The sequence below is a fragment of the Prosopis cineraria genome, unplaced genomic scaffold (genome assembly GCF_029017545.1).
Source record: "Prosopis cineraria cultivar Desert tree isolate PC_DT_omini unplaced genomic scaffold, ASM2901754v1 PC13, whole genome shotgun sequence".
Taxonomy (NCBI): Eukaryota; Viridiplantae; Streptophyta; class Magnoliopsida; order Fabales; family Fabaceae; genus Prosopis; species Prosopis cineraria.
The window spans coordinates 7445784-7468513 of NW_026555344.1; the positions used below are offsets into that span (position 1 = coordinate 7445784).

Genomic DNA, 22730 nt, shown 5'->3' on the forward strand with positions numbered 1-22730 from the left:
ACAAATCCAAGATATTGGGCCTTTATGGCCCAATTTTTATTTATGATCTAAATGGACATTGTTTATAAGCAACTCTTGAGTCCAAGGCCCATTTCTTGAAAGATGCCTTCTCTCCATCTCTTCCTAATGTGGTCTAAATCCAAGTGTTTGAGTAAACCTAAGTATATTCAAATTATAATTGAAATGTACTTTTATCAAATTCAGTAAATAATTGGATTCCTCAAATAAATTTTTGCCAAATGCAAACTAAAAGCAAATATACATCAATAATCTAGAAAATAAAATTCAATTTAACAATGCCGTTGTAGCATAGTGATATGGAAACTTTTTTATAACTGAGTGGTCATGGGTTCGATTCTGCTAACAGTCCCAAGTCGTTATTCTGCCCTTGTAATTTTTTTTTTAATAAAAAAATGCAAAGCAAAATCCCCTTGCTCAGAAATAGTTCAAGAGCAACCTTCACGGGAAGTTACCAAACCAGCAATAAATAGAAATTTTGAAATAAACTTCATCGATCAGCAGCAATTAAACAAGAATTATATTCTAACATGTGAAAAAAAAAATATATCAAATATTGTAAGGTTTGCAAGGTCATTAATACTTTGACCAAAAAAAAAAAGTCTAAATCAAACAAAATATTATTCATTAAATTATTTTTATTTTTACACTTAAATTTAATTTGCCTACAAACATATGTATAGTGTTGTTACGAGAGAAGCATCAATACAATGTGCCTATTATGATTTCTTCTAACACAGGCTTAGCTTCTCTTCACAAGGAGCAGAATAAATCTAAAATTGAAATTACATGTTGTAAAAAATTATATCACCACATAGCTAGAAACACCAGTAGCTGCAACGAAAAGCTGTCTAATATTTTAACTTATAGAGGCACAGAGTTTTTCAAAACCCATGTACTTATGCTTCCCAACCTCCTTAATCGTTTCCGCTATGCCCACACCACCTGTTATATATCATATTCAAACACTAATTAATTAATTAATTAATAATAACCATGCGCGCAAAATGAAAAGATCTTTAAAAAAATATGAAAATAATAAATAGAGAGAAACAATGACAGATACTTGCCTAGTGATATTGCACTGACAAAAACCGTCAAGGCCAAAATGAAAATGATCAACGAAGCTCTCCCTAATATTGCTATCAGCTTTTTCACCAAATATTGTCCTAAAACTGCAGCTATAATGGCTACACCCACAAAATAAAGGGCTGCAAAAGGTAACTTTTCTTTTTAGTATGATGAACACATGAAAATAGATTGTGTCATATGTGTGTATCCAGACACACTTACTGTAAGGAATAGGAAAACGTTTTAGGAGGTAATATTCCACCACTGACATTGATGCAGAAAATGTCATGGCAAAAGTGGATGTGGCACTTGACACCTGCGTTGCATAGATAAGCAAAATTATTTATTTTTCTGTTTTCCAATTTCATTATATATATTTATATATACCTGAGGAGGGATTCCAAGGTCAAGGAAAAGAGGGCCAAGAATGAAGCCACCACCAAGGCCAAGCAAGCCACCAACAATACCAGCAACCATGCCACAGGAACAATAGAGGATTAGCTGATGCACTTTCCATTCTGGTTGGAGACCTTCCTTTGATTTTATCACTCTCTTCCCTTTGTACAGTAACACTGCTTGGTATGATGTCACTCCCACTGCCACTGGTATCTGATCATCAATTCACTGTCATACATCCCCTTGAGAATTTTCATGAGTGAAAAAAGCAAGTGAGTCATTATGTTTTTTCCCCCCTATCAAACCACCCAGCCGGTTCTAGAGGTTACATTGGACGTTGACTAATGCAAATCATTATGTTTTTTCCCCCTAAATCCTTGAACGTAGTTGTATACATACACCCCTAACTAAAAAATTCGAACATCCACTATCTTGGACCTACCTCACTTCAGTTAAAGGATTTGCATTTGGGTTGAGACAAGTAGGACCACAAAAGATAGTGAAACTCCACCATCAAGTATTTAACATGGTCGCATTCCAAGGCTTGAGCTTGAGTACATGAGACTTCTAGTTAATCTATTGCATCCTCCTACCAATTGAATTAGATTCTTTGTAGTAGATCACTGGTTAAAATAAGTTAACTGTTTTTTTTTTAATCTTTCTATGCCTGTTAATTAAGCTAAGCTAGCTAGTTGACATTGTTAATTAAAGTGAGTCATAGATTTAAAATTGGATAAAGGACACTACCACAGAATTTGCTTAATAAGATGCCTCATACTTGACAATTATCACATAAAAGCGACAAATAAAAGAGGTGAAAAATATTTGACAGTTGTTTTTAAACAATCATCAGGTGTTTAAACATTTACTTGACGGTTATTTAAAAATAACCCTCAAGTATATTTTTATATTAATTCTAGTTAATGATATATATATTTGACACTTGTTTCAAAATAACAGTCAAATATATACTTAATATATTTGACAGTTATAACCTAACAAGCATCATATAAGTAATAATTTTATAATTTTATGAAAAATATAATTGTTTGAAGCTTGCTTGGTAATAACCGTCAAATATATCAAGTGCAAATTTGATGGTGAAAGTGAAACAAGCAACAAATTGACTCGTGTGAAAAAGAAGGGATTATTGACAACTCTCATGTGAAAAAAGTTATTAAAAAAATTGTAAGTATTATGTTTATCTATCAATTAATAATTGATTATGAATATGTAAACTAGTTATATTTACTTTGCACAAAATTCCATCGCTTAGGAAGTCTCAAAGGGAAAGCTTCCCACGTATGAGGATATCTTGGTCAGAGTGTTAGGAATCTTGGTCATGTCAAGGATGTCAGCTTTAGCGTCATAAAGAAGCAATATTTTAAAAGGATGAAAAAGTGAACATCAGCTTCTTGGTCTGAGATCCGAGAGCTAAGAGAAGAGCAAAACATTACGAAGGAGTAGCCACAAGCCCAAGCAATTATAATTGACATGTTGCTAAAAGGGCAAATCCCTAAAAGGATTTTGAGTGATATTAGCCCTAGTGAAAAAGATAACTACATAGTCTCTTTAGAAAAAACTACTTAAAGCAATATGTTTTATCTTTTGAATTTATTTAATTTTTTTATCTTAGAAATTAATGGTCATTGTTTGTTTAGGGCAAGAACAATTACAATTGTCTAGCAAACAATCTTGAATGCAAAGTGGTTGCAACAAGGGTACGTGTATAACATTCTCGATGACACAATTCATAAACCATCCCCTCCCACCTAACTTTATGAGGGCTTCTCTACTTGTTGCAATCAACCCAGGATATTTAATAAAGAGTTAGTCATAGTTTCACAACATCTAGCGCCAGTGCCTATTGTAGAACACAAATATCACGTCTCTTTTGAGACTTATGTAATGGCTATGAGGATGACTCATTCATGGCTCCTGATGGCCTCAAGTTGATGTTCAAGTTGGTTAATCCCTACAATATCTCTCCGCATAATGATATTACTAAGAAAGCTCTTAAAGATCAAGAAAGGAAGCTTTCAGGTCAATTCAAGAATAGTAGAGCAGACAGTGATACTTTATCTCTTGCTCTTTACTACCAAAGTTGAGTTACTTTCTAGCTACTTTTGGTATGAATAAATGTTTGTTTATATTTACTTGTTTGATAACATCTGTTATTGTTTATTAAGGGCACTGGATACTTATGGTGGTTAATCATGTTGCTCCAAATATATGATATCTTAATTCTCTTACTGGAGAACTAAGTAATAGGTCAAATATGATAGAACTTTTAATAAGTTAAATTTTTTCATTTGTTATTTTAACTTCCACACTTACATTTTCTCATATTTATCCTTTACTTCCTTTTTTGAGCTATGATATTGTCTAGCATTGTGACGAAGACCTTGTCTCCCAATTTAAGGGCAATGAAATCTTATGAGAAATGAGTCACAATTAAGGTATTCATTTAAAGGATAAGGTGCATGTTTACCTTTAAAGTATTTTTCGAGGAACACCCAGCATCCTAACATTTTTATTTTAGCAATTTTATCTTTAAAGCTATTAAAATGAAGCATTTTTGCCTTTATATCAAAATTTTAATCTTGATCTCAAATGTTGACAGTTAGAAAATTTGATTGAAAGGGCAAAAATACTCCATTTTAATAACTTTAAGTGCAAAGTTGCTCCAACAAAAATATTAAGGTCTCGGGTGCTCCTTGAGATACTTCTGGGGTAAAAATGCACATTTACCCTTCATTTAATTGGTTAGATTTTTAATCAAGAAATTGTGTCTTGTTATTCCATTTCACTGATATATGGTTTTTTTTTTTTGACAATGTCTACTCCAACTTGATCAGGACAATGATTATAGTTATTGCCTAAGGAGATTCATGAAAGACATCATCACTTATGCCCCTACCACATTTCTCAACAAGATACATTTGAAATTTAATTAGACTTAAATTATAAATTTTAACCAACTTTAATTATTTAACTATTAACTTAAATTTATTACGACTCTAATTCATACAATACTTTGAGAATGTCTACCATATTTGGTATATATATAGAAGAAGTCCCTAAAGAGGTAACCCAAAGCGTTTTCAACATGTAGATAGCAACAATAGTTAGGCCTATATATATATATATATGATTTATAAATTTATTTTTTTGACCAACTTTTATGTCTTAGGCTACTTATTTTTAGAACTTTAGTTTGCAAATTAGCTAAAATTATTGATTTTTTATGGTTTTCAGTTCAAGCATAGGAATGATATAGGAATTTTAATGTATTTAGATAATAATTTTAATAGAAATAGTGATCTATTTGTTTCTTGTTATTGGCTAGCTGGTACATAGTTGATTTCTTTATAAATTTCTAGAGCAGCCCTCAAATTAAATATGTTTTTTACCATTAAATTATTCAACCATAGGCTTCTAAAATTGGCAAAAGTCGTAACATAAAAGCTTATACTTGACCGATTATTATTAAATAATTGTTAAGTAAGACCCCTAATGACAAAAACAACTATCAAATAATAGGGTCTTATTTGATGGTAAGATATTATACCTGTAGCAGATTCAATGCCCAATATGCCGCTGAACACGTTACAGTGTAATTCTGTTCCAGAAACGACACAAATCATGTTAATTAATTAGCATGTGTTATGGCATTATGCTATGTATATGCAACCATAAGTGCATGGAATATATATATATATATATATATATATGTATGTATGTATGTATGTATGTATGTATGGCTTGGAGTTGGGTATTAACTTTTCCAATTTGTATGGCAAGTATGGTGACCCAAACAGCGAAAAGAAGCCCTAGTTCCTTCCATCGAACGTTCTCGATAATAGAAACCTGCATGAAACCATAGATGTGTACGTGCATAATCATTCTCTTAAACAATATTAATTATATATAGCTTAATTGGTGCATATCATACACTGAAGTATGACGATCTGACCTTTTCTTTCTTTGATGCTGTGGTTGCTCCCTGATTTTCATTGCTTGGACTTGGACTTGGACCTGATGATGGTGGAGCTTCGGATCCTCTTCTTCTCTCTCCATTCCTCACAATACCATCTAATCATCACTAGTCAGTCAAATTTAACATCATTTTTGGACTTTAATTAGTATATAGATATATATTATTGACTTTCATGCATCCATCTATTTTTTAAAATCATTAGATGACTTTTTGTCCAATTCCATTCATTCCATTCCTACTCCCTACTCCCCTAATTAAGGTTTTATGATTTTTATTACTAAATAGGGGTAATGTGGAGGGAAATTTATCTATCACATCTTTAACCTATAATAGTAAATATTTAGGACTGAATAAAACTTTAAAGCTTCAAAACTTTATCCTATAATTAAAATGGGAGGGAGAACTTAATTACCATTCAATAGTAGCGCAGTCTCCTGAAATCATAAGGAATGCATCAAAATGAAGAAGTTCCAAAGGATGACAAAAGAATTAATATCATGAACAGTGTACGTGCATGTACGTGCGTGTATTATTAAATGAGGTGGAAGATGAGGAATTACCTTCTTAAGAATGGTTTCTTTTTTCCAGGTCTCAACACCCTTAAGGAAAGCCTTTGTTGAAATGACTGTTGAATATATACAGACATGCATAGTATTACAATACACAACCATGAATGAAATGATGATTAGTGGTTGAGGAATATCAAGAGGAATAATTAAGAACATGACATGATATAATTAATTAAAGTAAGATTGTATGGTTAATTGGTATGTACCAAGGAAAATGACAATTAACAAAACAGTAACCATCCAATCAGCAAAAATGACATTCAGACTAACTCCAAGGCTGATTCCAAGCACCAACATTGGCTGAAAAAGAAGAGCCAAATCATAGTCTATCATAGGCAGCTCCTTTGTTGGGTGTCTTTGCTTTAGATTGTAAAACACTGTTGCTCCTGCTCCTCCCGTTATCATGCCTTCATTGCACACAAAACACAAGTCCATATATATACACACATACACACACATTACACCAAATTTTAAAAACCCAACTTTCATAAATAAATAAATCATAAAATTAATATATATTTCTCGATTTTTTTTCTCCAATCAAACAGTCAAGCTAAAAATGGCAAATATACACTTGACATATAAAATGATCTTGCTTTGTAGCTACCTAGAATTTTGTTTGATTGATGTTGACTACACGATTATTTTTTTCAATTATTTTATATTTTTTAGTTTACGGTGTTGACGGAAAAATACATTAAAAAAACGGAAGAATTGAAGTCCCATAGAAATTAGTTAAGTACTTTAGAGTCCCGTGAAATGTGCAAATATATCTCAAGCCCCAAGTCCCTTGGATGTAAATAAGCTTGAACGTGCAATTATCAAATTAGCCGGCCGCTGCATCAGAGGAAGAAGAGCTAAACTGAAGAAAATAGCGACGACAATTTAGCATCCGTTAGGCTCATATATATATATATATATATATATTAATTAAAGTCAAACATGGTAAGATACACCACCAGCAATCGAGCTTCTCGCAGTTGACCTTCTGAAAAAGTGGAAATCATCATCTTGAATATTGTTCTTAACCACAGAAGCAGATCTTTGTTTTCGCTTGGGAAAACCAATTCTGTTGCTGAAAATGTTTAAGAACTAACTTTGAAGATCCCATTTTGTTTGGCCGATTTTATCCATTGCAGAGCAGAACTAATTAATGCATTCATCTAAAAAACAAAGGTCCGTTCGTACTCCTTTTCCTCCATTTTAATTGCATTAGAGATTCTTTATCGAAGAAAATCTCGATCTGGATGATGATAATTCGTTAAGCTCTTCACCGACAAATGTGGATACTCACTCCTCTCTCGCAAGGTGACCATCATCCCGCCTGCTCAATCCTGACGACACCGAGTCCCTCCATTGCCGTCGCTTCGCTACCACAGACTTCTTCCCTCGTGACATTAATTCCATCCTCAACAACAAACCCAACCTCGGGACCTACCTCGCCGTCCCAAGTTGGTCCTACCGCAGGAGAACCTGGCCAAGGATAGTGAAGATAGTGAAGGCCTTGTGTGGGTTCGCACATAACCTGGCCAAGGAACGCAGGTGCAAGGTTTGGCACAAATACCACGTCGGAAAGCCTTAATAGTAATATGGAATTTATAAATATAAAAGGCTCTCTCACATAATAGACTAATTTTTTGAGATAGACTCTTCCCTTAAACTTCTACTGGTTATATTGGGCCTTTCTTTGAAAGGTCAATGTCACAAGAAGAATTGCCTTGTAAGTGGTATGTAATTTATAAATATAAAAGACTTTTTTAACAAATAAACTAATCTTTTAGGATGTATTTTTTTTAGTTTGTAATCATCACAAGGTGGTGGTAACAGAGGTTTCCTATTGCGATCCTCTCAGGTTTCAAACACCACACTGGAAGATGTTACCTTGCGACGAGGAAGATGGCGAGCCGAACTGATCTTTGATTCCTTCAACCCAGTAGGTAACTTGTAATTGCATCTTCAAAATTATTTATACACGAGACTTGGGACTTCAAATATTTTTTACATTTCATGAGATTTTAGGGTATTTAACTAATTTTGTGAGACTTATCAGATGTATTTGATCTTTGTTATATTATATAACTGAGAAATATAAAATTATCTTGGTAAAAGATATACTATACCTTGTATTTTTGTGACAAGAAAAAAATAATAATTGAATATTGCTATCTGATAAACAAAATAAAGGGACTGTTCTATAATTTAAATATCTTTCAGAAGAAAAAAGGTAATAATATATTCCAATAACAAAAAGAGAAAACAAAAAATAATTTCGTTTTCTATAAATTATTTCCTATAATATACTCAAATGATTTCTTCTTATATTCATACATGTATAACTTACCTTGTTGTTAGAAAGGAAAATTCATTTTACCAATAAAGAAATGTCAGAATCTTACATTTAGACATGGCTGTAGCCGATTTTGCATCAAATCCAATAATCAATTTAAGCATCGGCACGAATATGCCTCCGCCACCAACTCCACCCACAGTCCCAAACGCTGCTCCAAGGAACCCTATTATGGTTCCCAACACAATTCTCCATCCAAATTTCATTTTCTACAAGAACCCAATATATAGTCTTTTCTTCTTCAACTCATATACATTTGAGACCCAATTATGAAACATAACTGAACTGGAAATCAGAAATCGCAGAGCATATATACTTACAGGCCATGTGTGGTGGTATCCCAATCGTGGTGGTGGTGACGAGGAGGGTCTCATCATGAAGTTCAATACTTCATCAAGAATAAAATTAGCTTCAACCTCGTTCTTCGTGTCGTTGCTTGCTTTACTTGCTGTCTGGTTTCGGTTTTGATGAGCTGAAATGGAGTTTGAGACTAAAATCAGAATCACTATCAGCCGTGTAGCCCACCTATTTGATGTATTGTTGGCCATTTGGCCTCTCTGCAGATTCTTACAAAAAAAGTAAACGAAGAAGAAGATTTTGGTGGACTTGATCCAACCAAAATCTTTGCTTTGATCTTAAGCTTTTACTCGGACACCGTTGGTACACTCAAACCCAGAGTGCAGTGCTTCGAGATACAATACTCCACAAGTGCTATTTATAAGACAGGAAAAAAAATATTTTTTTTTTTTAAATTATGTCATTAAATTTTTTATCACAAAATGCTTTTTTTATTAATATTAAAGAAAAAAATATGTTGTTAAAGTGTATATATATTTAAAATAAATAAATTTAAAAACTTCTTAAATTTAAAGAAAATGAATTTTAAAGTTTTATTTTATTTCAATAAAATTTATTAAAAATGATTCATAAATAAAGTTACATCAGTGGACAACTCAGACTATGATTTCTGATCTCAATTATTTTTTAAGCGCGCTTTATATTCCCATTTAATGTTTTGTTTGTTGTGAGCGGTGCGTGGTGTGAATTTGACTACATGCCTGCTGACTTCTAATTGGCTGTCAATTTCCAAGTATAAAAAGAGAGTGTGCACCAAAGGAAAAAAGTATAATAAGAAAGCAAGAGTGTTGGGAAAAATCTCAAGGGACCTTTTTTCTTTTTCTTTTTTTTTGCCAACATCTCAAGCAACTTCCTTCAAATGATAGTTTTCCACTAGGCTTGTCAGATATAACTAAAGTAATAAAAATCAAGCCGGTCAAGATAAAAGGTCTAAGGTTAATAGTTTAATGAGGCCAAATCTAAAGTTAAATTAAATTAAATCAGTCATGACAAAATAAAATAATTTGAATAAAAATACATTAATTTTCAATACATTCGTATCCATCCTTAACATCTCATATAGCATATAATAATAATAATTTCAAGTGATAATAGTATTAGGTAGTTATCAGAAAGTTTGTATGAAAATGTCCATTGAATAGGGTAAAAAATTATCCATTTGATAAATACATGTATTTAATAGAATACAAATATTATATATATATATATATAAACTAAATTTCAATAATAATAATAATAATAATAATAATATTTGAGTGGCAAAAATAGCAGAAGAAAAAAATATACTACAAGAGTAATAGTAAATTAAAATAAAAAAATAATATGATATTATTAAAATGTACTTCATGACAACTACAGATAAAAGATAAAGTTTAAAAATTAAATAACATAACAATATAAAAATTAAAAATATATGAAAAATACATACTTTTAATTGAAAGAATAATAAAAAAATGTTCTGCGTGTTGAAGAGATCGCAATCCCAATATTCTGAAACGTGAATGTGTGGAGAAGAGTAAAGGTCTGTGGGAAAGTGTGACAAGTTGAAGCCGGACAACTTTTCTGTTTTTATTTCATCTTCTTCGTTTCGTTCCAGCGTTCTGGATGGTGTGGATAAATTTCAGATTTACTTCTAAATATTTTTTTAAAAATTAAATAATTAAAAATATAAAGCCTTATTATTATTATTTTTTAAAAGTATTTTTATTGATAATAACTTCATATTTATTATAAAATATTTAATAAAAATAAATATAAAAAAAACAACATCTTTTCATATTTTGGGTAACTATGATGCTCAATGCAGAAAGGCATAAGGGTCTTTCGTTTTCGTTTTTCAGTCTCCATCTTTTCTTTATTATTCTTTTTCTTCTTTAGATTTCGATTTTTTTTCTTCTTTCAGAACGTTTTCCTTTTCTCCCAGACTTGGCGTTGGATTTTTTTTTTTTTTCCCCAACCCGGCCAACTCGATTAACCCACCGGGTTGAATAAGCTGCGCCAGTTTAGAACGAAGTTAACAGATCAATTCAGTTCACTGAGAAGCGAGGTTAAATATATTTCAGACCAACCAGGTCACCGGTTTACCGGTCAGACCTGCCAATTCAATCTGATTTTTGATAGGATGGATATAACTACCAGTGAAAGCGCTACCGGCCGTCCTTCTCTTCCAACTTCTTCCTTCATAGCTCTCTTGTGTGTTATCGTTTTCATTTGTTGGATTTCCTGTTAATCTATAATTTTTTTAATAATAAAATTTTGAGTGAATTAAGTAGATTAACCTTTCTTCTACTTCGCTAAAATTACCAAACAAAAAAATTATATTTCAAAATATACTCTTTAATCAATTTTTTCAACATTAAAAATATTCCACAATAGTTTAATAAATGTTATTAAATATTGTATTAAAATTATCTTATTTATAGAAAATAAAAATAAATTATATTGATTAATATATCTCTTTTTATATTAAATCCTTATTTCATTAAGTTTTAACATACATTTTTGAATCAAATATTATTTTAGCCAGCTTATTCATTTGATCTTTTAAAAATACTTTTTTCACTGACAAAAAAAATATACGAATAAAAAGTACTGGATAAATAACTTTCATGACTACAAATTTAAATATGAACTAAAAAAGGTAAAAAAAAATCCTTAAATTTTTTGTAACTTAAATGATTTTTAAATAACATTATCTTTAAATAGAAATATTTTTGTCCCAACATATAAACTTAACATTTAATTAACGGTTACATAAATGAACATTGAATTTTAAAAGTAAAAGAAAGGTTTGTATTTAGTAACTATTCATTTTTAAGGAGGTTCATGTAGGTTTAAAAAATAGTGAGGAGATACCTCTAATTAAGATAAAATATAAAGAGGTCAATGTATTTTATTTTGAATTTTTTAGTTTTTCAAGTTTATTTTAATTATCAATTTAGTTGTTAAATTTTAATTAATATTTGTCAATATTATTAGTTTTTATAGTACAAGGAGAAAACATAAAAACTCTCATTTGGTAGCATGAAAAAGTTTTAACAGACATTAAAAGTGAAAAAGGAGAGGGAAATGAGGTGGAAATCAAGTTTTAAAACATATTTGGCGTACATATAAAAGTAAATCATTTTTTTTAAGAAGGATGGAAGTGAATTCCACCAATTTTGATGAAACCAAATTTTTTAGAGAAGTGAGATCAATTGTACTAAACAATCTATTTTTTCAGTTTCAGTTCTACTTAAACTTTCACTCCTCTAATCACAATTCTATGTTACCTAACAATTATAAAACTTTAAGGATTTAATTGATATAAAGATCAAATATCAAGGACAAGATTGATAACTTTGATATAAAGATCAAAAGTTTTATTATGCCAACTCTGCAAATTAGGCTAGAATATACAAAACTTCTCTAAATTTTAATAAAGTTGCACAAAATCCCCTCATCTTTAAAATATTAAAATTAACACCCATAACCTCTTTTTATTTATCATACACTGCCTTATTATTATTTATTACCAGCAGAAGTTATCATATTATATTAAGAAAAGACATGTAAAAGCTCATGTGACATCCAATATAATTAAATAATAGTTTTATAAAAATTTTATCCATACATTTTATATTATTATTAGTTTGCATCAAATGCTACATGAGCTATCACATGTTTTTTTTCTTGATATGATGCAGCAATTTATATTAGTAAAATAATTAAGAAATAATAGCAGGTGAGTACGTGGTAAAAAAATTAAAAGTTGAAAAGGTTAATTTTAAATTTTTAAGAGAAAGGGATTCCATATGGCTTCCTTAAATTCGAGAACTTTTATATATTTTAACCTACAAAATAATAAAAAAGAAACCTCTAAACTCAGCAAATTTCTCCGCAGGACACAACAAAAAATAAAAATTACCCAAATACTATACCTTTTAAAATATTTTTCCCAATACCATAAATTTACAAATTGACATCCACGAACCAAGTTTTTAAAAAATTCTAACACATAACTTGATTTGCATCAAGCCAAGTTGTGTGTCAGGTGATTTTTTTAAAATAAAAAATTGAGCATAGTCTGACACTCTAAAATTCTATGCTTCCACCCTCTCTTCCCTTATAAACAAAAATAAAAATGATAATAATTTTTTTAAATTAAGGAATAATATTTAATCTATAAAAATATATTTTTATTAAAGTTTTCAAAATATCTTTATCAATAAATTTCAAATAAAAAATAATTTTATTTTTAAAAAATAATAAACATCAATTATAATTTTATTTAAAAAAATAATAACTTCTATCGTTAAATATAATATATATTTTTTATAATATAAGTATAATAAAATAATATATATTTTTTAATAATAAAATATAATATATATAATATAATATTTTATTATTATTATTATTAAATTAAAGATGAAAAATAATCATATTTAATGTTTATTTTTACAATTTTTATATAATACATGGTTTAAATATTTTATAGTTATTGTTATTTTTATAGTTTCATATATAATATTAAATTGAGCTGTATATATTAATTGTATTATTAATGATGTAAAGTGTACAAAAGTGTGAAGCCCTTCATAGTTTCTTGTGTGGCTGACACGATTCTGAATTAAATTACAATTGATGACAAAAAATTACAATTGATTTCTGGCGACTTTAATTTTAAATATTAAATTTAATATTAATATTATAATATTTTTTAATATTTGAAACTTCAAAACATTTTATTGATAAAGTTAATGTGTTAAAGTTATAAGATTAAAAAAATATTTTATAAAATTAAATATTAAAATAAAATATTGTATAAAATTAAAGGATAGAAAATATATTTTAGCTAATGTTAATAGATATATTTTATATTTATTAATAAATTTATATATTAATTATGTGGTAGTTATATCTATATCTTATATATGCGTATGTTACTTATAATACTTATAAGGATGATGAGCAAATTATTATTTGAACTTTAGATCTAGTAACATCATGAATCATAAACCTATCTATTTTTTCTTTATTTAAGAATATAAATATTTTTTTAAAGAGTTAAATATTTAAAAATATAAGATATTTTTAGTCTTTTAAGGTGTAATAATTGCCTTTTTTTTAAAAGTACTTCTATTGATAATGACTTTGTATTTATTGTAGGGTATTTATAAGAGTAAGAGGTTAATTTAATAGTATAAGGAAAAAAGTAAACTAAAGTAACATTTTTAGGGTGAAATTCAATTAAAAATACCTTATATTTTTTACCGGAGGGAGTATATAATTTTTGTTAACTTTTAAAAATGGTGCTATTTAGCCCATGTCATTAACAAATATCTCCTCCCCTCTTAAAAAATGTAACACATTTTTAACTGAATGTTACTTTCTTAATGAATAGTTTTTTATCTTAAATTAACAATATCTTTTTATATTTACCCCTATTTAATAAGATATTTCCTTAAAAAAATAAAAATAATTTATTTAATAGTAATACTTTAAAAAACTAATAATTATACTTTAAAAAAATGCCTTATATTTTTTAGTGGAAGGAATATATTATATTTTATTGTATTTAAAATATATAATTATAAATAAATGAATATTAATTTCCCACACTCGTTACTTGTGATATATATATTAATTATTATAGCAGTGAGTTGAGAGAGAAACGTGAAAGGGCGGTGGAGGGATTTTTTTTTTAATTTTTTTTTTTATGGGGGAAGAGTGGGTGAAATGTAGAACTCTAGAGCGTCAGTTGACGCAAACCTAGTTGTGTGTCAAATTTTTTAAAAACTCAGTCCAGTGGATGACAAATTGTAAATTTGTAGGATCAGGGTGAATCTTTTGAAAAGTATGATATTTGGGTAATTTTTATTTTTGGTGTATCATATGGATAAATGCACTTCTAAATTCGTATATGGTTCGAAATGATTGAGTTATCAACAGATATACTGATATAGTACGTTTATAACTTATAATTGAGCAATTGATACTTTGCAATATCATTTCATTCATATGATAAAAAGGAAAACAGTAAACGAACAGGGACGGGACATCGCTATATCATGAGGGCAAACTAGATAATAATATTACATATCAATGATGTTTTTAAGGAAAAAAATTGCGCATTGTTTCTTTTTCATTTGTCCCCATCCAAAAAAAAAAAACTCTATTTAAGCCCATTTATTTTATAAACATATATAATATGTATATATGCGTGCAAAATATAATTTTCTATTATGTTCATAACAAAATTAATTTTAAAATTCATATATATATATATATATATAATAAATACTTAAAATTATGTTTTATAAAATATAATTCATTAAATAACTTTATACTATATTGTATTTTGTTGCATGTAATAACCAATTTTCTCAAGCCGCATCTCTTGGGTGCATACAAGTCTTAAAGCAATGGTTTATATTTCTTGTTTTTCATTTTAATTTAAGTTTTTTCCTAAGCAAAATGTTCATGAAATGTTAAGGGTAAGGGAGATTCTGATTCAATAGTTATATTAAATGTTAAAAATTCAAAAGAAATATAATCCCGAACCTTAATTATCAACACTTCACTGATTCAAAAGTCATATTGATAGATTATTATCCACTTTCAGCTCCTATTAATTGTGAGCCATGGAGTTGGGAATCTGAATTATTCTAAATCATATGGGTTACTTTAATCTCTATAGATTGGGAGAAATATATGATTAATTAAGTTGGGTTCAAGATTCAACCCATTAAATTTGGGTCAGAAAAATCTTAACTCAATCTTTATGAGTTGGTGAGTTAAATAAGTAACATGTCATTCATTTAATGACTTTTTGCATGCACTAAAAGACATTATACATAAATGATAAGTTATGACGTGATGTTCAATATAGTTGAAAAAATTCACACCATAAATGCATACAAGTTAATTCATTCTATCATGATGTTCCATTTTTATTCTTTTACTTTTTTAAATAATGTGTGGGTTTAACCAGCTAATCAAAATTTATTAGGATTAACTCATTTGATTCATGTGTTTTTCGGTTCAAGGCCGAAAAAATTTTATTTTCATTTAAATTAATTTTTTCAATTTAACTGGACTCTTATAACAAATTATTCAAATTAATCCATATAACCTAACTTATATTCTCAATTTTAATCATGATTTAAGATATACATATTCAAAAGGAAATAATTAAGTAAACTTATAAACAGTGGCGCACTAAATGCATGACAAAAGTAGGCCGAATTATGCAGCTTTCAAGGTTTTAATCCTGGACCCACTTTCACACCAAACCCAAAAATAGCCATAAGTGTTTTTATTTTTCTAAAAACAAAAAATGGCCAGATGCCTTTATATAGATCACAACCCATCATATCTGAATGTTACAACACAAAAGGTCCCTGAAACAATAACATATCTTGAAAAATTAAGTAGTGGGGGCAAAAATTTACTCATATAAATATTATTTTTAAAAAACTATATATTTTTAAATTAAATTAGAGCAAAAATTTGTTAAATAATTATTAGAGAATAAGGCATAAAGCATAAAATTATAATGGTGCATTGAATAAATTTGTCTAATATAAATAAATTTTACCACTTTCCGTTTAGTAGAGGATTTTTTGTGATAAATTTTTTATTTGAACAAATAAAACTTATTTTTAAAATTATCATTCCTTCGTTCTCAAAACTATATCATCATTTGAAATCATAATATAGGCTAGATTTGAGTTAAATAAATTTTTAGGAAGATAAATAAACTTTCAAGAAAGCAATTGAAAATTTTAGATCAATTGACATAAATTTGTTTCTTTCCTTGTGGGGGCATTTGCCCCATCTAGCTCTCAAGTAAATTCGTCCCTATCCGAAAGCTGATGATCGCCATGTTTGCGAGTGAGCTACCTGTTGTTATAATTTTTTTTTCTTTTTTTTTTTAAAAAAAAGAGTCAAGTGTTATAAATGTTCCAGAGATGAAGGAAAAGTATGGGTCTGTTTGTTCTGAAAACAATTTTCTGTTTTTTAGAAAAATAAAATCTATTTAATAACATATTTTTAAAAAATATTTTGAAGATTAAAAATAAAAAAATATTATCCTGAATAATATAAAAACGGAAATATTTTGATATTGTTGTTCTGAAAAATAAAGAAAGGTGAGAAAAATATTTAGTTTTATTATTTTTTTTACTTTTAAAAATATATTTTATAAAAATCAGTTTTTTAAATAATAAAATAAAAATAATCTTAAACAGATACATTTTCATACTTGAAAATTCTCTGTAGATTTCACATTGATAAAATTTTAAAATTTTATCAAAAAATTTCTCTCACCGACAATACATATGAGATTTTCTCACTAAATCATTTTCCCGCGTTCGAAGTGTTTCCACACGATGAATGGTTTAAATTTGAATCATGATGAGTAATGATGACCATACATGCAAGCAAAATAGAACAGAACACCTGGCTAAAATTCCATTAACCAGTCAGTCAATCTAATCAAGTACAGCCTGTTCAATAAAAGGAAATTAAAATGGCCTATAATACCTACAACTGTAGACCTATAAGTGCATGCAAATCCCAATCAGCCAGTACGAGTTGTTTATTGGAAAACATTACTTTCAATTATTATACTTTTGTTGAGTTTTATTATAGATTTTCTCTATTTTTGTAAGTGTTTCAGGTATTTATATTTTTCTTATCTATAACATGGGTCTTCATAGTTAGAGAGAGAGAGAGATATTGGCATGATATGAGTAGTGTTGAGATTGCTAATGTATCAACTAACATCAATAAATTTGTGTAAATCTATTAAATAGGTGTTGAGTTGGACCTTTTGATAAATAAAAAATAAAAAGGTTACATCAATTTTTTTTAAAAGCTCACTGGGCGTTGGAAAAACTCTCAACTTCAAAAACCTAAAATATCTCAAAATATTTAAAATTTATTTTTAATCTCGTTTTTTGCACTTTAAGGCCCGCAATGCTTTTTTTTTTTTAAAGAAACAGGAATTTTATATCTTTTAAGTTATTCGAAAAAAAATGTGATACTTTGTATAATATAAAAAATAATTAATTTTAAAGTAAAAAAAATATTTTTAAAAAATTAAAAAACTTCAATAATGCAGGTATTTCAGTGGGTTTTGGCTATTTGGGGGTTTTTTTTTTATAAGTTTAGGCTGCACAAAAAAGCTTAGCCTGAAATTGAAGTTTGAAGGGTTAAAGGAAAAGGGAATAAAAAATACTTGGAAACATAAAATATATTTTTCGGTAAAATTATATTAATTAACATTCATCTCCAAGAAAACAATTAACATCATTACAACTTATAAAAAATAAATTTTACCTTAAAATTTGTTATTTTTATATTATCAGAAATGTAAAAATATATTTTGAAATATTTAAAAAAATATAAAAGACTCAATTTTTAAAAAAATTGTGGGTCTTAAAGTTTTAAAAGTCTAAAATATATTTTAGATATTTAGGTTAAGTACTTTTTTAACTCTGTGCAGCCTTTTTTTATTTGATATAAATTTTTTTTTTTATCTTGCTTGTTAAAAGTCCAACTTAGCACCTACTTAATCTATCAATACAAATTTAATGATATTAGTGATACGTTAGCAATCTTAACACTATTTATATTGTGTCAATGTCCTCATTAATGTTGTAACTTGTAAAGGAAAAAAATTATATTCCTTCCATTTAAAAATATAAAAAATTTTTTAAAAAATTTAATATTAAAAAATATAAAATATTTTTAATCTTTCGAAGTATAATCACTGATTTTTTAAAAAAGTGCTCATATTGATAATAATTTTATATTTATTGTAGAGTGTTTAACAGGGATAACTATAAAAAGATAAATTAGTTTTAAAAGTAATAATTATTTTATTAGAGGGTGAAATTTAATTAACAATATTTTATTTTTTTAACGAAGGGAGTAAAAAATTTAAAATATAAAAAAATATAAAAGATATATATCAAAACTGAGCAAAATATAAACCAAAAGTAGCGTTTTGGCTTGTTAATTAGTCACTCATGTTCTGCCAAAACTTGAATCTTCATTTGCACTAAGCCGCGATTTTTCTCAGTGACTGGTGTTCCACAAAAAAAAAAAAAAAACTCACGAGAAATATAACTTGGGAGAAATTCCAGAAGAAGACTGGAGAAAATTGTTCTCTAATCTTTTGTTTTATTTTGTCAGAAAAAAGAAACAATTTTATTAATCACCAAAACATTTTCTCTAGTACATTAAAAGATTCATTATTTTGAAATATTTTCTTACCGTGTTTCCATGCAAGCTCTCGGAAAGCAAGACTAATACACAATGTCCCTTTTCAGGGAAATCATTTACGGAATAATAATATAAATTATAATTTTTAGTTTTTTTAATTATCAATTTAGCCTTCAAAAATATTGATTTAGTACAATCCCGCCCTTACAGTTTATATTGAGTTAAAAAATTATAAAAAAATTAAATTATATCGAGTTAATATAAGACTGAGCATGTTCTGAATTAAAATTTAAGGGTTGAATTGATTTTTTTTTTTTACCAACGGTTGAATTGATAATTTAAAAAAAAATTATTTTCTCATTTGATTTATGTATGTAGTCTTTGGTTTTCTGTGAATCATTTAATTTATCTTTCAACCAACCACCAACTACGTACGGAAACTTATTAAGAGAAGGACCGGCGCATTAACTATATACATTCATATTCAGAGATCACGGTCATGTCGAGCTTGATATCCCCCTCCCCACCCCCAACAAAACTAAGTCATGTCATCAAATATATTTTCCAGTTGTTATTCTTATTATTATTATAATACAAACGTCAGGCCTAAAGCTTGAAAGGACGCTAAATAAGATTACTAATATAAGAAACTCTTAAAAAAACTACCTCAAGATATAATATAGAAGCCAATAAAACCCTCCATGAAGAATGCACTAAACAGTCCATCTACAAGTAGAGGCATTTCATGAAGAATGATGGTAGTTCGCCCATACCATGAGCACTTTTGCCACTTCAAAGCTTTCTGTATAAACATGTGAAATCTTAATTTTCCAATCTGAAAAAAAAAAATAATCTCCCTTGGTTCATTCAACTCGTCCCTAACAATATTACCAGGCCCTGCGTTCCTCATCAGCGTATTAATAGCTTCTAGAGAATCAAAGAAATGCTTAGAAGTTGGACTTCTCATCAAACCAACTAGAATGTGAAATTTTGAAAGTTTCATTAGGTAGCTTTTGAAACGGAAATGTGAATACAAAGCATTAAAGATTAGTACCTAATCTTGCATTTGACCATGATACCCTCAATTATTTTCTCATTCTTGTCGTGCAACAGCCTTGTGTCTTCACTGATTCATTCATATCTCAGCTTGAGCTCCTCATTTATGATTAGATTTGGGTTTTTCAAAGGCTTGGCTTTTTCACCTACACACAAAAATATTAATCTCAGACAGGAAAAAAAAAAAAGCACGAGTAAATAGATCAAAACACAATGGTTTCATAGATTGAAAATAAATAATAAATAAATAAACATGCATAAAATAGTAAATAATAAATAGTACAATATATAAATATAAAATGCATAAATAGTAAATGATTGCATAATTCATTCCAATATTAAACTTTATATTTTTATCCTCACACTTTTTTAACATTTTTAATATTACATTATATAATAAAAAATTATCAATTATCATAAATCAATGTCCTTTTAGTCATTGCTATTTAAAAGTACATTTCAAAACCATAAATTATCATCAATTCAAAAAAATTTTAGTTTATCAAACTGACTTTTAAAAAAATTATCTAAACATAAATTTCATTACAACAATATTTTTATTAAACTAATTTTTATAAAATGAACTTTCAATAAATTGCCTTTTGACAAACTAAACCAAACACACAATTTTAATCTTTTAGAACCATAGCATTTTACAAGCCTCCATACCTATTCTAATTGCAAAAATTTCAACAGTAACAATATTCATTTCACCCACAATCTCTCTAAAAAACCTTTTATCCAAGTCCTATTAGAATTATTGATCATTCCACCTCATGCAACTTGGTGACCGTTGACTAGAGATGCATCAATATCAACTCTAGCATTGTCTTGAGATGGAGGGCTCCAAGTAGCATATGACCTCCCCGAAGGATAGAAGATCTTATGCTTGTACTTGCCATTCACTAACTCCTCCAAAAGTTCGGCAAAAATGGCATGTATGGTTTCACTAAGTGAAGCTGCTTTCACCAAACATCTTTTACACCTAGTATTCCATAAAGTCCAGCAAATACTGCTGAAAATTTTAACCTAAGACCACCATTGAAAATGACCACTTCTAGGGTTATGCTCGAAGTTCCATCTAAGCCATGCTTGTAAGTCACCAAAAAAGAAATTGTAAATTAAATTAGCATTAAAAAATTGCACTAGACAAATTTCACTCTCTCATAGCTGTCATAAAGTATATGTATAATGCTCTCCTTATATCACACTCAAGAGGACACAAGTTATTGCTAGTATGCCTCTCTCATTACTGAGAAGAGTTTGAGGGAAGTCTCACATGAGTCACTTTCCAAAAGAAGACTTTGACTTTTTCAGGAACAGGCCATCTCCATAATTTAACCCACCTAAAATTAGTTCGATTAGTTTTCAATCTTTGAATGTACTCATAAGCAGATTTGATAGAGAGACCATCATTCAGGAAGTTCACACCCAGCTATACATAGGGTAAATAGGTGGTCCAGTAACTTTGCCTAAAGCATTAATGACATGTTGGGGTAAACAGTCGGTCCATCTTGAAGCATCTCATTTTCCATCATTAATGACAAAGTCTCCGCCCAAAGCACGGGTACCTATGTGGCCACCTCTAGTGACATAGGCAATTAAAGTTGCTCAAGGGTCATCTACAAATCCCACAAAACTTGGTATCTTTGCTGCTAATAATTTTCCTCTTGATTCCCTTAAAGAAGTCATTCCAAACTTCAACAATTCCCTTCCAAGTGGCAGACAAGCAACTCTTTCTTGTGATAGTTAGGTGACCTCACTTATACTTTGCTTTAAGACACTTGACACAAACGCGATAAAATTGGCAAAAGATTCCCCACAAAGTTTGTACATAAAAGCTTTGTTTTGTCATTAGAGATCTTTAAACCTAGGCCACCTTCTTTTTTTATCTATGAGAAACTTCTATATCGCCATATTAAGGATCTTCCTTTCCAAGAACACAATTTCTTCCTAACCTTATCAACCATAGGCTCAAAAGTAATCTTGGTGGCACGAGTGTGAAGGAGAGGAACTCCCAGATACTCAGATACCTCAAGGTTACAAGTGAGACTAAACACAACCCTTTGGCATTATTCCATTGGCAATTTTCTTGACAGGCGATTTGTGGAGATATGGGACTTGGAGCAATATATGCAGCCGAATGAATGGCTCATTATATTTAATTACATGTATTGAGTATTTAAATATTTTTTTTTAAATTTAGTCAAGCGGCATTATATATAATAAATTATTGCAAACGGAAAAAGAAAGAACAGACTACTCTTCATTGATCAGTCACAATTTTAATCCTTTTCTCCATATTGTAAAGATGCCATATATTTTTTTCTATCAGTTTTTTGTACAAACTTTATATATATATATATATATATATATATATTTTAATTTTATCCTTTCCTATTTAAATTCTAACTCCGTCCCCAACTTTAGTCGTGTCTCTTGTGAATATGTCCTGAAGAATAACATTGAGTGCATGAAATGCATGATGCGACAAGATGACAGTGGCTGGGCCATAGAGATATAAATGCATATCCAGTCACACCTGTATCTTAAAAAAAAAAAAAAAGAAATAGGCATACAGGTTTCACAAGAAAAGCAGAGACATATAGGGGTCACTCATTTCTGGTTGATTTTAGTGTGGATTTAATTTTAATTTATTAAAAATTTATTTAGTAAAAATTTATTTAATAAAAATCAGTTT

The 22730-nt window shown here is 28.8% G+C and overlaps 1 protein-coding gene across 2 annotated transcripts; it reads right to left on the minus strand.

The window, feature by feature from the left end:
* Positions 1 to 622: 622 nt before the first annotated feature.
* On the minus strand, positions 623 to 9098 carry LOC129290127 (sulfite exporter TauE/SafE family protein 3-like). 2 transcript variants are annotated; one of them, XM_054926835.1, is made up of 13 exons: positions 8973 to 9098; positions 8722 to 8873; positions 8451 to 8610; positions 6261 to 6461; positions 6046 to 6110; positions 5898 to 5919; positions 5462 to 5580; positions 5269 to 5355; positions 5057 to 5107; positions 1477 to 1698; positions 1312 to 1405; positions 1089 to 1229; positions 623 to 963 (listed from the first exon to the last, which is right to left on the minus strand). In XM_054926835.1, exons 2-13 carry the CDS (start codon positions 8776 to 8778, stop codon positions 878 to 880), a joined length of 1305 nt encoding a protein of 434 aa, XP_054782810.1. In that variant the 5' UTR covers positions 8779 to 8873; positions 8973 to 9098; the 3' UTR covers positions 623 to 877. The 2 variants fall into 2 exon arrangements, with proteins under 2 accessions (XP_054782810.1, XP_054782809.1); XM_054926834.1 differs by having other exon boundaries at positions 8722 to 9078.
* Positions 9099 to 22730: the final 13632 nt, after the last annotated feature.

Bases quoted from the DNA above. Each gene is read 5' to 3' on its own strand.
- LOC129290127 (XM_054926834.1), bottom strand. From the start codon at position 8,949: ATGGCCAACAATACATCAAATAGGTGGGCTACACGGCTGATAGTGATT. The intron at 1,699-5,056 runs GTATAATATCTT...ATTGATGATCAG, and splicing joins GGGCATTGAATCTGCTACAG to ATACCAGTGGCAGTGGGAGT. The intron at 964-1,088 runs GCAAGTATCTGT...GATATATAACAG, and splicing joins TGTCAGTGCAATATCACTAG to GTGGTGTGGGCATAGCGGAA.